General features: G+C 44.9%; 1 protein-coding gene across 2 annotated transcripts in view; it reads right to left on the bottom strand.

The window, feature by feature from the left end:
• Nucleotides 1–7,190: 7,190 nt before the first annotated feature.
• Nucleotides 7,191–14,551, bottom strand: part of LOC147635842 (potassium transporter 11-like) — a 34,455-nt gene continuing 27,094 nt past the window's right edge. For both annotated transcript variants that reach the window (XM_086801196.1, XM_086801197.1), the window contains 6 exons: nucleotides 9,634–9,684; nucleotides 9,288–9,548; nucleotides 9,153–9,205; nucleotides 8,911–9,025; nucleotides 8,460–8,714; nucleotides 7,191–8,355 (listed from right to left, as the gene is read on the bottom strand). In XM_086801196.1, coding sequence (XP_086657322.1) covers nucleotides 7,295–8,355; nucleotides 8,460–8,714; nucleotides 8,911–9,025; nucleotides 9,153–9,205; nucleotides 9,288–9,548; nucleotides 9,634–9,684 — 1,796 coding nt within the window. In that variant the 3' untranslated portion in view covers nucleotides 7,191–7,294. The remainder of the gene's footprint in view (nucleotides 8,356–8,459; nucleotides 8,715–8,910; nucleotides 9,026–9,152; nucleotides 9,206–9,287; nucleotides 9,549–9,633; nucleotides 9,685–14,551) is intronic.

Raw genomic sequence — 14,551 nt, 5'->3', positions numbered from 1 at the left:
AAAACACATTTACCAGCCCCCACCTTCACCATAAGTCTAGTACCCAATGGATTTTCTATAAATTCCACAAAAGTATATACATGGTGCTTCTCCTTAACGTACCACCTCTTGGTCCTGGGTCCAAACAGCCTGGTCGTCACCTCCTTCCTTGATAATGAATTCCTGCATACAAGTTTTTGGTTAGGGCTTCCTAGTATATGTACCAAGGTCTGTTGCTGTAAAGCAAGTCATCCGATTCCATTGCATAAAGATTGAATTTCCTAGAGTGTGTTAGCATCATTCAACTTCTTAGCAAAGTATACAGATTTATAGAGGTAAACACACTTATACATAGTTTTAATGCTATTCAACCCAATTTCCCCACCCTTATTAAACACTAAGTTATTTTTAGAAATCTAGATCTCCCAAAGGCAACCATATTTGATAATGTTAAATAACTAGTTAGTAACCTCATCCGGTTCTATCCCCTTTCCCAAGACCCAATCCCGGAACCCCCAAAGATCTAGCCACCCATTTCTCTATCTTAACCCAAAATCCCATGATGGCTGACACCCCCAAAAAAGACGTCTCCCATCTTCCAAGGCTATCTTGCACCTTGGACAGAAGCCTGAGGTAAAGTTCTTTTATAGAAGCTTGGAACCAACTGGTAAAGCCACCAGACATACTCTCCACAAAAAGGCATGAAACTTCAAGGGCAGGTTGGACTCCTAGATGAGCTTCCATCTCTTTCTCCAGGTTCCAGCTTTCCATTTTACCTTCCAAGCTTTGTGGTAGTACACCACATTCAAATCTAATTTTCTCAGTTCTGTGTATAAGACTTTGACTGAACCTTTATGCAACTTAACCCCATTGAACCAACCCCAGTCTTTGAGCCACCTAAAGTCATCCAAAGCAGTGGATACCCAGCCTTTCTGAAGCTCCCCCAAGATCTGATTGACCAAAGTTCTTTCTCTAGGTTTTAATCCAAATTCAATGACTAACTGATCAAGTTCTTTCCAAGCAACTAGGGTCCAATCCCAGCAATCTGCCAAGATTCTTGGCCCTTTGTTGTTCAAATTCTTTGCCACATTGATGTCTATCAAGGCTAAAGGTGGGTTAAAGTAATGGGACCACCAAATTCCAAGATTGAAGAAGGAATTGCATGTTAGTCTTGCACAACCATCCCATTGTAGAAGATATAACATCTCCTTCCAATTTCCACACAGGAAGCTACAGAGTGAGGAGTTTGTAATCTTGAGAGGAGAAGAGGAAAACAACTTGTTTCTCTCCAGTTAGGTCCCATCCACACCCCTCTTTGATATACAGAGCACTCTTCAACAATTTCTCAAAACATTCTAACCCAGAATTCTTCTTGGGATAAGCATTTGGGTAAGAGTAAAGCAATCCTGGCTAAAGTGTGAGTAGGGAGATGCAAAATAACCAAACCCCCATCAGCCTCTTAGGTAGGCTTGTTTTATCCCATACTAACCAAGTAGGTACCCTCTTTGTATTGCCTTTATTTCTCCAAAGGAAGTCCCTTATGAGCCTCATAATCCTCTTCCACTGAGATTTTCCAAAGTTAACCACTAGAGCCAAGAACATGATATAAGCATTCAGAATTGTGTTGTAGATAGCAAGTCTATCATGAAAAGGGACTCTCACACCTTCCCACTTTTTTGAGTTTCACTAGAAATCTTTCAATGGCCCACTTGAAGAGTTGTTTATTAGTGACATCCATACCAAAAGGTACCCCCAGATGTCTGACAACTTGGCCCCTCCTTATCACCTCACACTCCCATCTATGAATATCAAAGTCATTATCCTCTGTTAGGCTAATCATTTTGGTTTTCTGGATATTACACTTGGACCCAAAGGCAACAGCAAAGTCTTGGACAATAGATAAAGCTCATCTCATGTTATCCCCATCAGCTCTAAGAAAAAGCAAGGAGTCATCAGCAAAACATTAGATGATCAATTGCTCCCCATCTTTTAATTTCAGACCAGTAACCCAACCTTTCTCATGAGCCTCTTCTAAAGCAACAATAAGGGGATGGGAGGCAATGACAAATAGAAGAGGGGCTAAAGGGCATCCTTGTCTAACAGACCTTTTGATTTCAAAACCCCCAACTATTCTACCATTTAAAAGAACACTAGAGTATCCCCCCAAAGACAGTGTGTATATGCAAGAAGCAATCCTGAGGCCAAATCCCAATTTCTCCATTACTCTTGCCACATAAGACCAGTGAATCCTATCATAAGCTTTTTCCAGATCAAGCTGAAGCATTATGCATTTAAAGTTAGTTCTTATAGCTACGTCTCTCCCAATCATAACAGCCAGAATGTTGTCATAAATGGATTTTCCCTTTATAAACCCATGTTGTTTCCTAAAAATCACCTTCTGAATCACTCAGGTAATCCTTAAGGCTATGACTTTGGCCAGGATTTTATATACCACTATTAAGACGGTAATAGGTCTCCAATGATTAAATCTGAAGCAAACAACCTGTTTTGGGATGAGTTTCACCACCCCCACCTTCAGGTCTTTATCCAAGACCCCATGACTGAAAGCATGGCTGCACATTTTCCAAATTATATCATTCATGGAAGGCCAAAATGAGATGAGAAACTCTACAGAAAGACCATCCCACCCTGGAGACTTTTCCTTGCCCAACTTAGTAATAGCTACCCAACATTCATCTTGTTCTATGTTCCTTTCCAGCCGATTGGTCTCTCCTGCATCTATACTATGCTTTACCAGTCTAAGAATTTTGCTTTCTGCACTATATCTTGCTCTGGAATCATCTTCCTTGAGACTCAAAGTGGCATCTAAATAATCTACCCATTTCCTAGCCACCTCCTCTATATCCCTGGATCTCCCCCATTTTCATCCCTAATACTTCGCACAATGTCCATGTTGTCTCTCTCTTGGGTTAGCTTAAATAAATGTCTATTAGGTCTCTTATTGGAGGACAAGGCATTCCTTTTAAAAGCACCCAATCTGTACCTTGCTAGTTTGTCATCTTCTTTAAGGCTTAGTTGGCAACTTGTGTATAGGCTGATTTCTTCCTCTAAGAGTTTCCCCAACTGTCTTTTCCTTTGTAGAGCTTCCAATTGATCACTCCACTTCTTCCTATTCTCTTTCTTCTCACAAGCTCTCAATTTTACTACTCTCCTTATGACTCCTTGCATCTCAATAGCAAAGACCCTCCAGGCACCTTCCCCAATGCCTCTTGTCCTCAATCTACTAATCACTTCTTCAGTGCTTTTTATAAACAGCTCATCTTTCAATAAGGAGTTATTTATCCTTAACGTTCTGGTTGGGAAATGTTGCGGTTTCTCATCATCCCCATTTCCAACATGCCACCTCCATATTAAAGGCATATGCTCAGACAGAGCAAAGGAATTATCTATCCTAATTTCCAAAGTATGAGGTACCCAAGAAGCTTGGTGACTAAAAAAAACTCTATCTAACCTGGAAGAAGAGCCAAAATATTGTAAACTAAAGTATGTGTGTCCCAGGTCATTCATCCATTCCCCAAGACTCCAACCATCTACCAGGCCCAACCTTCCTCTAAGTTCTCCCCATTTCCTTTTCTCCTACCCCATTAGGGTGCTTCCTCCATATCTATTGGCTAGAGCTTCTGCCATATTAACCCCCATAAGCATCCCCGGAGATTGCATGTTAAGACCTGTAAGCCAGTCCCATATCCTTCCCCTTTCTTTGTAATTATCAGGTCCATAGATGTTAATAACCCAAAATCTCTCTCCCTCAACCTGGAATTCTACAACCAGCGCTCTACCATTGGGGTGGTTAGCAATAAGGCAAGGCTTCATGGATTTCTTTATGATGGTCATAACTCCACTATATCCTTTATCAGTACCCCCATAATACACTACCCAGCCTTGTTGATCATTAAATAGGTATCTCAGGGACCATCTCCACCTCTTGACTATCTTCCTGATCCGGGTCAGGGTTCTGGGCCATCTACCAGGCAGTTTCCACTTGCCAATTGAATTTTTCCATGGAAGAGGTCTCACTATCTATTCCCCCCCCCCCCCCCCCCCCAGAGGACTAAACTGGTTGGAGTATATCAAGGGACTAGGAATCTTGGGAGAGTTAACTATACCCTTCTCTTTTTCAAGAAATTTATTTCAAGATCTTCTAGCTTCTTCTTTGGTTGATCTAAGATTGGTTTTACTCCTGGGTTTTTCAACCACCTTAGTCCAACCCTCTTTTGTACACCTACTCCCTTGAGGGTCCTAAACACCTCTCCCCTTATCCTCTTTAGCCTTGCTAACTTTCTTTTCTATATTATTTAATCTCTCACCCTCAAGGTCCATGTCCTCCTTACTATCTTCCATCTCTTTATTTTTGGAATGAGCATCACAAAACGCAGCTGTGCCCGAGATCACCACATTTAAAACAGGCTCCGGGAAAAGGGCCGAATTTGAGAGCTAATTCAATTTTGCCAAGATCCCCAAGATCTACCCTCTAGGATTTTCGGGGTTTTGAAGCTAGTGTTCCAAGATATGCATATGTTGTTCGCTTGGCGGCGGGCAGAAATCGTCCACTTTGGAGATAAACAGAGGTGGACCCAATGATTTCGCCAACTCTCCCAAAGCCGGGCGAAGCCAATGAGGGAGACCTACCAACTCCACCCACACATGCCTTTTTCAAACTATAAACAAGGGATCAAATGGGATTGCATGCACTAGCTTGGGGCCCATAAACAGAGGAGCTTTAGAGAAAATATCAGAGACAGCCTGTCCTTTAGAGAAAAGGACGTTAAAAAAGCCTTTCGCCAGATAAAAGGTCTGCAGCACCACCTTTTCATGCAGAACATCATCAACCCATTTGCCCAATTCAGCTTTGGAAGGGGGCCTCCCAGAACAAAATAGAATAGTACTGCAGAAGGAGAACAGATTAACCTGCTTCTTCACTAGGTTTGCAGACCTTGGTACATACCTTGGGGTCCGACGGCTGTACTAACGAGGGATGTAATTTGCTCGTTACCCAATCTGCCTGCAGTCTCTTCTTCTCCTGTGTCTCCTCAACTTCCTCACACCTTCATCATCTCGTCCAAGTCTTCAGTGCCCCAGTCGCCCCAACTTTGGGCGTCTTGCTCCCCTCTGTCCCCAATACCTTGCATCCAATCCGCCCTGCGAGCCATCAGACTCCTTGCGTGCGCGATGTACGTCACCCACGCACCCCACTACCCCCACTTGATTGCCACCAACCACGTTCTCGGAGCCCCTTAACATGCAATGATCACCCTTACGTCACTCATCACCAAAACCATAAAGGTCTTAAGTCGACTGTGTGGTGAATACACTCAAAGAAAAACCGTACTAGCAAGGGCCTCACTCTAGGCCCCTTGAGTGGAGCCAAGAGTAAGGTGATGGCCAAGGTTACAATGATGAGGGAGAGAGAATTACTAGTTAGCTAGGGGAGGGCGTTGCATTGGCGTCAACTAAAAATGGACTGCTGCTCAAACTTTGGTTAATCCCTTATTCTTTTGCTTCGTAAATTATGGTGTAATCTAAATCCCATTCGATCATCGCCTCCATGCACCTTCACGAAATCCGCCCATCGACCACCTGAGTGCATTTTCCTCGACTTCAATTGTGACTTCAAACCTGTAAATCCTCATTGACCAACTCAAAATTTATTTTCCTCGACTTCAATTGCGACGTCAAACCTGCAAATCCTCATTAACCCACCGTTTTTTTTGATGCTACTAATCGTCTAACTTCTTCTATATGTCGGGTTTGGAGTGTGGGTCTCGAGGGGTGGTTATGAGGCTGTGTACTCTGGGCTCAAGTTCATGAACCTGCCCTTTCAATGTAATTTGTCAGGTTCCTTTCAATGTAACTTGTTGCCTCCTGTGGGATTATGCCGACAGTAGTACCCTTCGCTCTCCAACGGGAGGTAGATTCTACCCATTATGCCATAGTGGAGAGTGATGGCATGTTAGTTATGTACCCACTCTAGCATGCCCACTGCCTAGTTAGTTGGCAGTTAAGCTTTCCGATCGTGGGGACAAGTTACAACCCATCCAAGATGGCTTCTCCATAGCCGCCTCTGCTCGGGCCGGCTTCTCGTACGTCAAGTTCATAGCCCCTGCTCCAGCCTACTACAGACGCCCACTTGTTTTTCAATGACATAGACTGACTATCCACTGCTGTGTAAACCGGCCTCCGTCTTCATACAAAACCCAAGGACGGTGCAAAAACAAACTTGCACACAAAATACTTCAACATCTTTGAAGGCCTAGAAAAGGAAAACAAACAAGGGGAGCTAGAATGCTCCTGCAAACAGTACACAGACACCGATTGGTCCCAAAACGCAGTGATGCCCCTTGCGCTATTTCTTTGATTATAAGAAAGCTTTGATTACAATAATAAGACTGGAAACAAACTGAGCCATCACTGTAGAACTCCTGAAGCCTACAAAGACCTTGCATCATGGCTTCTTGTCCACTCGGCATCCACTAAACAAAGCCAGCCATTGTTCACATCAAAAGACTCTTTCACATGAGTCTTGTATATAGAAGCTTTCTCCCATGATCAGGGCTGCCACAACCGTCCATAACCTCTCACCCTAAGAACAGCATCACACCCTTACACATCCAACGCTCCTGTAGGGCAGGTTCGTGGATTCAAAGATCGCCTCACAACCCTAGAGAACAGACGGAGTGTGGCATGTGAGACCCGACATACATGAGAATTTAGAAGAGATAAAGGAAGATTTACAAGAGATGGCCAGTGGTGGTCAAGGAGGATTTGCAAGAGCATATCAAGTCAGAAATCAGAATTGGAGGGAAAATAACTGAGGTAGCTAACGGTCCGTAAAATCCGGGCAGGTGGATAGCCTAAGGTGCGAAGCAAGCGCCACATGAGGCAAGGGGTGCAGCGTTGAGGGGGAAGCGTGAATGTTTTTTTGACATCCTCTTTTGGGATAGCTTGGCAAAACCACAATGGGGGTTCACTGCCTTCATGGAGATTCCCAGAGGGCTATCTCGAAACTGATTAGGGTTGTAAACAATGACCAAAAAAATTTTGAGGGCTCAAAGATAACAATTCAGAATTCATATGACTGCACTAAAGTGCTTCGAATGGGACTAAAAACCAGGACCTCTCACTTCAAAGCCTTACAATGCCAACACTCCACACACACACACACACACACACAGACTTCCAGAAACCTTCAATACAAAATATGGACACTCAACCTTTATTGCTACTTAAAACTCTGTACATTCAACCATCCCGCTGACTATGTACACTCTGTCGAGTGCTTTCAAGTGTATCATCATCAGACATGATACACTTGCCCAATGTTGAAAAGGCTTTCATGTGGGATATTCAATGTTGCACTGTTCTCTCGACAGATCCGACGCAGAAGTGCATAAATGTAGTTGATGGCAAATTTTTTGGCCAGGTTCGAATCACGCTTTGCCCTTACAACCACATCTCCAAGTATGTGGACAACACCAGCCTGTCTAGCTTCGTGTAGAAAAGTCAGGTCCTCCTCTTCTTTTTCTAATTCTTCTTGCTGGAGATGAAATCTGACATGCTGGATTGACGGCCTGCTTTGTCGCGGCGGTGGCAACTCTTCAAGGGACCTTTCGGACACTATAGAGTCACTGTCCAAAGACCCTTGTGTGAGCTGCAAATTTGAAGGGTTTTGCACTCTAGCCATAAGAGAAGCCTCCGAGACTTGTGAAGAGTTTCCTTCTTCAGAAACAGTGGAGCCCTCTGACAAGACGTTTTCTTTTATGTATCGGGCGAGATTCTCTAAAAGATTGTCCTCAAATTTGTCATCCTTCTTGTGCAGATCCTTGTATCCGTATCTTGCCACACAACGGTAAAGGCAAAAATCTTTTGGCCCTATACGCCTGAAGAGAAACCTTTCATCTTGGGGGACCGTGTTGACAGGAAGGTACTTGATGCAAACAAAGACAACCACTGAATGTATGGCAGGCAAATGAGTCATAAAATGAGAGAAAATTGACGGGACTCCATGTGCCAGTTCTGAATATATAAACCCAATCCCAGGAACCCTTACGAGCCCAAGACAAGGACCTAAACCTAGAATCCAACTCACTGGAACCTTATTTTGCCTCTCAATCTCGTACTTTTTCAAGGTGCCATAGTGCCATGTGTACATCACAAGCAGAAAAAGGGCAGCGATGGCCAAAGGTGCCCACCCACCCTGGTCAAATTTGAAGAGCATGGATGACAGAAGTAGCAGCTCCACAACCAGGTAGATGGAAGCAAACAACACGATGAATATAAATCGTGTCCGCCACACTAGTAGCATCACCAAAACCATTAGTATTGTGGTTACCAGCATCAAAGCCACCACGGCAATCCCTGCACAATCGAAATCCTGCAGTTGAGAAGAAAAGAAAATGATCCTTGAAGAACAGACACTAAGAAAAGAGTGCTTTGGAGAGAGAGGCCATCTCAAAAATCACCGTAAGCATTTCCAATCTGGATCGTTTTCCTGAAACCCACAATGATGATGATGCACAAAACCATCAAGATCCAGTTGATTTCAGGAATGTAAACCTGTCCCAAGTGCTCCCTTGAAGTGTGAACAACTTTCACCCTGGGAAAGCAACCAAGGGCTACTGATTGCTTGATGATAGAGAACGTAGCAGAAATAGTGGCCTGACTTGCAATGATAGCGGCAATTGTTGCAACCACAAACATTGGCCAATATACTGGTACTGGAATGACACCCAAAAATTTTGATAGAATCAGATCTGAGTCATGGATGAGATGGCGCATTTGTTTCCACACGCACACACGTTAACTAACAAAAGAAATATATCAAGCTATGGGTGAGACGGCATTCAATTCCGCACGTACACAAACAAACTAACAAAAGGAATATACCATGCAGATATATGACGAGGTTTTTACCAGGTATTGACTTGTAAAAAGCCTGTGACACATCATCAGGGTGCTCAGAAAGATATGCAGCTTGACCCACATATGCGGCGAGCAAGCATGGGAACACGAAACATGCAAAGGCAATCTAGATATACACAACAGGAGTCAAAAAGCCAATTATCAATAAATTATCCATGAGGGTAATGAATATACCAGAGCATAATCTATGTTACTTATACAGTGTTATCCAGGAGCACACATGATCAAACTACCTGAACAGATAATGCCGAAAAGTGTCCCAAATCTGCATACAATGCTTCAGTACCTGCAAAAATTTAGCAGAGACTGTTACGGAGACTTAGTTTCATATGATATCGGGTACAGCCTACCCATTCCCAAGAATGTACCTGTGATGCTGAGGAGGACACCTCCTAGTGACACCCACCTCTTCTTTTTCTTTTTGCTAAAGTATCGGATTATATACACAGGCAAGAATGCTTTCAACACCATGTGATCATGCTTGACTATATTGTAAACTCCAATAAGGCCAATGGAAAGGAACCAGATTAAAACAGCTGGAGCAAAAAACCAGCCCACTTTATCCGTGCCAAATCGCTGAACACTAAATAGCACCACTAAAATGACACAGGCTATTGCCACCACCCAATCTGCGAAACAAACGACACTTGTTACTTGAACCTGTTATAGGAAATATAGAGACAATATTATAAAAGATATGCTCTCAGCACTCACCATTTTTTATGTGTGGCTTGTTCACTTGAATCCCACTTACCGAGGAAAGCACTGCATGCATAAGAGAGCTTAGAACGATTTTAGACGAATTGGAGTTGTTGATGCTATACAAAAATATTACCCATAAACAAGGCCCACATCAACCCACGTTTCAAACCAAGCCGTAACTTTCAAACTCAGACCATACTTTCTAAAACCACAGTTAAAGAGCTCTTGCAACCATGATGATACTAAGAAGTGGGATGACATTCCTCTGTATAGAAGAGACCAAAGAGCGAAAGAGAAGCCCTTTATGTAGCCTTCTCCACTCTCTCAATGGATGGCTGCACATGGCTGGGTTCCTATTATCTCAGACTAGAAAGTGCTCCCTCTCCATGGCGTCATGGATCTCACAGCTGTACTCGACCTTGTGCATCTCTCTCTCTCTCTCTCTCTCTCTCTCTCTCTCAGAGCAAGGATAATCCACAGGGAACCTTCAAATCTGGGTCCCAAAGCACCCATGCCACAAGCCTCTAAACCCGAGCGAAAGACTCTATCATATGCCACCAAACTTAAGATGTCTAATGGAGTGAAGACCAAAAGCCGTGCCTCTGACACTACCCACAAAGCTCATAGGCAGGTGGAGACCAAAGACTGTGCCTCTGACACCACCTGACCCCCAAGCCAAGCATGCCAAGCGGAGGCCCCAAGCATCAAAGCCAAACCTAGTAAGCCCCGTTAGATCCCATCGACACTGCTAGTAGCCCAAGGCTACTACGAAGGGAACCCTCTCTTGAAGCCAAAGACACCCATGCCAAAAGCCTCTTAACCCCAAGCCGAAGACTCTCCATCGCATGCCAAACTTAAGATGGAGTGGAGACCAAAAGCCATGCCTGTGACACCACTGCCTGTGACACCACCCCCAAAGCTCAAGAAGGTGTGGAGAACTAATGCGGCTACTCCGACAAAGCCTCAAGAAGTAACACTCCCCTCGAGACCAAAAAGCCGTGCCTATGACACCACCCCCAAAACTCAAGAAGGTGTGGAGAACTAAGGCAGCTACTTCGACAAAGCCTCAAGAAGTAACACCCCCTGGCCAATGAGGCTTTGTCGAAGTAGCCGCATTAGTTCTCCACACCTTCTTGAGCTTTGGGGGTGGTGTCACAGGCACGGCTTTTGGTCTCCACTCCATCTTAAGTTTGGCATGCGATGGCCCTCGAGACCAAAGAGCCGTGCCTCTGACACCACCCCCAAAACTCAAGAAGGTGTGGAGAACTAAGGCAGCTACTTCCACAAAGCCTCAAGAAGTAACACCCCCCCGGACAATGAGGCTTTGTCGAAGTAGCTGCGCATTAGTTCTCCACACCTTCTTGAGCTTTGGGGGTGGTGTCACAAGCACGGCTTTTGGTCTCCACTCCATCTTAAGTTTGGCATGCGATGGTGATGGTCCAAGTGGTGAAGGTGTTTCCCTAGGAAACCCAAGAGATCCTGCGTTCAAACCCCCACAAGGCGCTTCCTCAATAGCATCACCTGGGGACGGATTAAAAAACGCCTACAAGCAGCGAAAAACGGTAACTCTGTCCTACTCACACTACGCCACGGCCAATCTTGCCCACTACGCTCCCTACCAGCTCGCCCGCCCGCCCACCTTCAACTCTTCCCCCCTTTTAGCTTCCCACCTACGCCTCTTCCATCCCCACCTTTACGCCTGCTTTTCATCCCCGCTACCTAGGTTTTTTCGCTTGCCAACTCCCCTTCTCTCTTTCAATTTTCGACCCCCTCCTGAACCTCTTAGCCTTCGCCCTATCCTCTTCAGCCTTTCCTTCAACAAGTTCTTTCATCTTTCGGGCAATTTGTTTCTTCGGCCAATGTCAACGTCTTTTGGTCTCCACCCCATCCAGAGGACTCCATGGATGCCGCTCCACCCCCAAGCAAGGCCGTCGTCCCTTGCCTAAAGTGGACATTCAGCTCCTCACATCGATAACAGTCGCTTCCCTAAAGGCCTCCACCTTGGTTTGCAAGATTGTGGGTAGATGCCTGGCGCATGGACAGCTCAGGGATCTTTTGCAGGCTGGCCTCATCAATGAGCCGTGAAAGATAAAGTGATATTCATCCATACAGCTGAGCCTTGTCGCATGGCGAACGGCCCATGCCTTCTTTGCGAGGTGGCCACACGGCTTCGACCAAGCATTCGACCCCCTTGTAGGTGTCTCGGGCTTCCCAATTACCGTATGCTTTCCTGGCCTCAAGAATGAGTACCTCCCCCTACTCCTAATGATTGGTAGGGGTATCGGGAGAGTGATGGAATCCCCCCGCACAGCTGCTTCGGTTCTAGCTCGGACGGTAGGGATATTTACTACCTTGGCATCTGCATCACCTCCCCGAAGTTAATTCCCCGTGTCATTTCCCTTCCGTGCTTGAGGAGAGCCTATTTTGGAGAGAGTCGAATGCTCTCACCTCCTTGGACAATGCTTCATTAGCCGTCATAGTTAATTCCCCGTGTCATTTCCCTTCCGTGCTTGAGGAGAGCCTATTTTGGAGAGAGTCAAGTACTCTCGCCTCCTTGGACAATGCTTCATTAGCCATCAAAGTGGTTCCGGCTAGAGTGGTTCCACATGGAGGGCAGGATTCGTGACCACTTGGCGAGGCTTCGTCCCAGGATGGATTGTGACTACTCACACCATCCAAACCCACGCCCAAGACTCTTTAGAGTGCAAGGCAATTCCAACTCCCACCGCTCGTAGGTATGCGGATTGTCTCATGGAATATTCAAGGGGTTTGGACCGCAGTGCTTAAGGAGGCACAAAATCCTTAGAGAGGAGCTTCTCAGAGCCGTAGTCGGTGGACCTATTGACATACTCTTCCTTCAGGAGCACCATCTCTCCAAGGGTCGCACCCATAGCTACAGGAAGATTCTCCAGGGTAAAAGCCCTCAAGACATTACTGTGTGCGAACACAAAGCCAGTCATAATTTATGAGGGAGTTTTGGCCACCCAAAACTTAATAAAGTGTGTACAAATCCTAAGGCTCAATTATGACCAATACTTATCACTTATCACATGCCGCATAACCATGTCAGGCTAACAGTTTCAAACGCACGGTTCATAGGCATGTTTCCCCTTACCCGGAACTACACATTAGTCAAGCAAGCATGAAAACAACATGCAAATTCAATTTGCAGGCAGGCACATAAAGATGATATGCAATGCATAGTTACCAGGCGTTTCATGAAACGCGTTTCATAAACGTTTCTTTCAAATCCTAGAAGTTTCAAAAACGTTTCATACAAAACACGCGGGGGGGGGAGGTACAGGCCCCAAAATTTATATCTAAGTAAAAATATGTTGCCTTCTCTCCAAAACAATATTAAACATGCATCATTTACACATTAAAACATGATTTCAAGTAAAAACTAAAGAATCTGGGTTAAAAAACGCTTAAATCGTACAGTTCCCAGGTGGACATGAATGAAACGCGTTTCATTCGTATGAAACGTTTACGAAACGTTTTGTTTCATTCAAACTGAATGAAACGCGTTTCATTGCAACTATGATGCAATGCAACATTGGTATTGACGATCCCCATTCATGAGACTATACCAAAATAGACGTGTTCCATGCAAATACACGAGGTACTAGACCCAATGGAACACCAATCCTCCAAGCATGTACACACAGGCACAAGTCCTAGCGGGGAAAGCCAAATCCAGATTCCACAGTATCACACGAGTGGCATCAATCCTGTGCAAAACAACCATGGATGCCAGTCCAATCTATACACACAATGAGAAAAGCACGGGTGGACCAATTGGGTGGCCACCAAATAGGGGCACTTTGCCTTTGCCACAAGTGTAGAAGGTCTGATTTCTTCTATTGACATCATTTCTGGATCTGTTCTTCCTTGTCTCCTCCTCACGTAGGAGTAATCCAACCAGCTCCTCAAAGGCAATAGGATTGCCTCCTCTCATAGTAGAGAGATTCAGAAGTGTGAGAATATGACCAATTTTTTGTTATCAACTACCTCAATAATCTTCACTAGCTGTTTTTTAAGACTGTACCTTGGTAAGGTGATATGATATGGAGAATCCCTCGTTCATGGTCAAGTTGTCCAACTCCCGCATCAAGTACATAACTCGTGCTTCATTACAGGATTGGAACATGGTCTTGAGAACCGCCCAGGCAGCACTTGAGCGCTGGTGGTGACCAGCTCTACAAAGAGGAACAAGGCAACAACTGGACAGACTTGCTGGTGGTGCTTCTGCAGGATAGAAGGCAAGAGACAGCAAGGCCATCAGCAAGTACTAACGTTGGCAAAGGGTAGTGCAAAGATGGAAGAGGCTATGCAGGGACTCCTCCACGAGAGGTGTTAGTGGCTTTGAGCTGCACATCAAGGCTGAGCACGAAACCACAAGGACGGCGAACCTAAGAAGCTAGCGCACACAAGATGTTTAGCGGCGCAACTGTAGTAGGCGGTAACATTGTTGAAGGGACGTATGCAGCTGAATCTTCTCACAAACAAAATGCCCAGCTCTAATACCACTGTAAAACCCAGATGGAGATTAAAATAGGATTAGTACTTGATTAATCAAAAGATGTAACATGCAAGAGGTTGATCGTCGTAACACACAGCAAAGCATTCTTTGTACTCGTGAGTTTGTGCAATTCCACTTAGAGAGAGAGTAGAATAGACAAAGAAAGCAGATAAGAGTCGACATAGTATTGGGTTCCAATTTACCCACTAAAGGGCCCCCCGGCAAGCAGGAGTATTTTCTTATATAAATCTTTGGAGAACTTACAATGAGTATGAAGAGCCGACTGCATGAGGCCATCCATTAGATGCTACCCAACCGCAAGAAGGGTTTTATGTGGGCTGTTGACTGGCTGCCCAGGCCCTCCTAATGGCCTGGATGTTGCCCCATTGGGCTGGCCATGCCATGGAC

This window comes from Cibotium barometz, chromosome 8 (assembly GCF_041138505.1).
Source record: "Cibotium barometz isolate CiBa-2024 chromosome 8, ASM4113850v1, whole genome shotgun sequence".
NCBI lineage: Eukaryota > Viridiplantae > Streptophyta > Polypodiopsida > Cyatheales > Cibotiaceae > Cibotium > Cibotium barometz.
The sequence above is the reverse complement of the archived record's forward strand: the minus strand, read 5'-3'. Positions and strand labels throughout refer to the sequence as shown.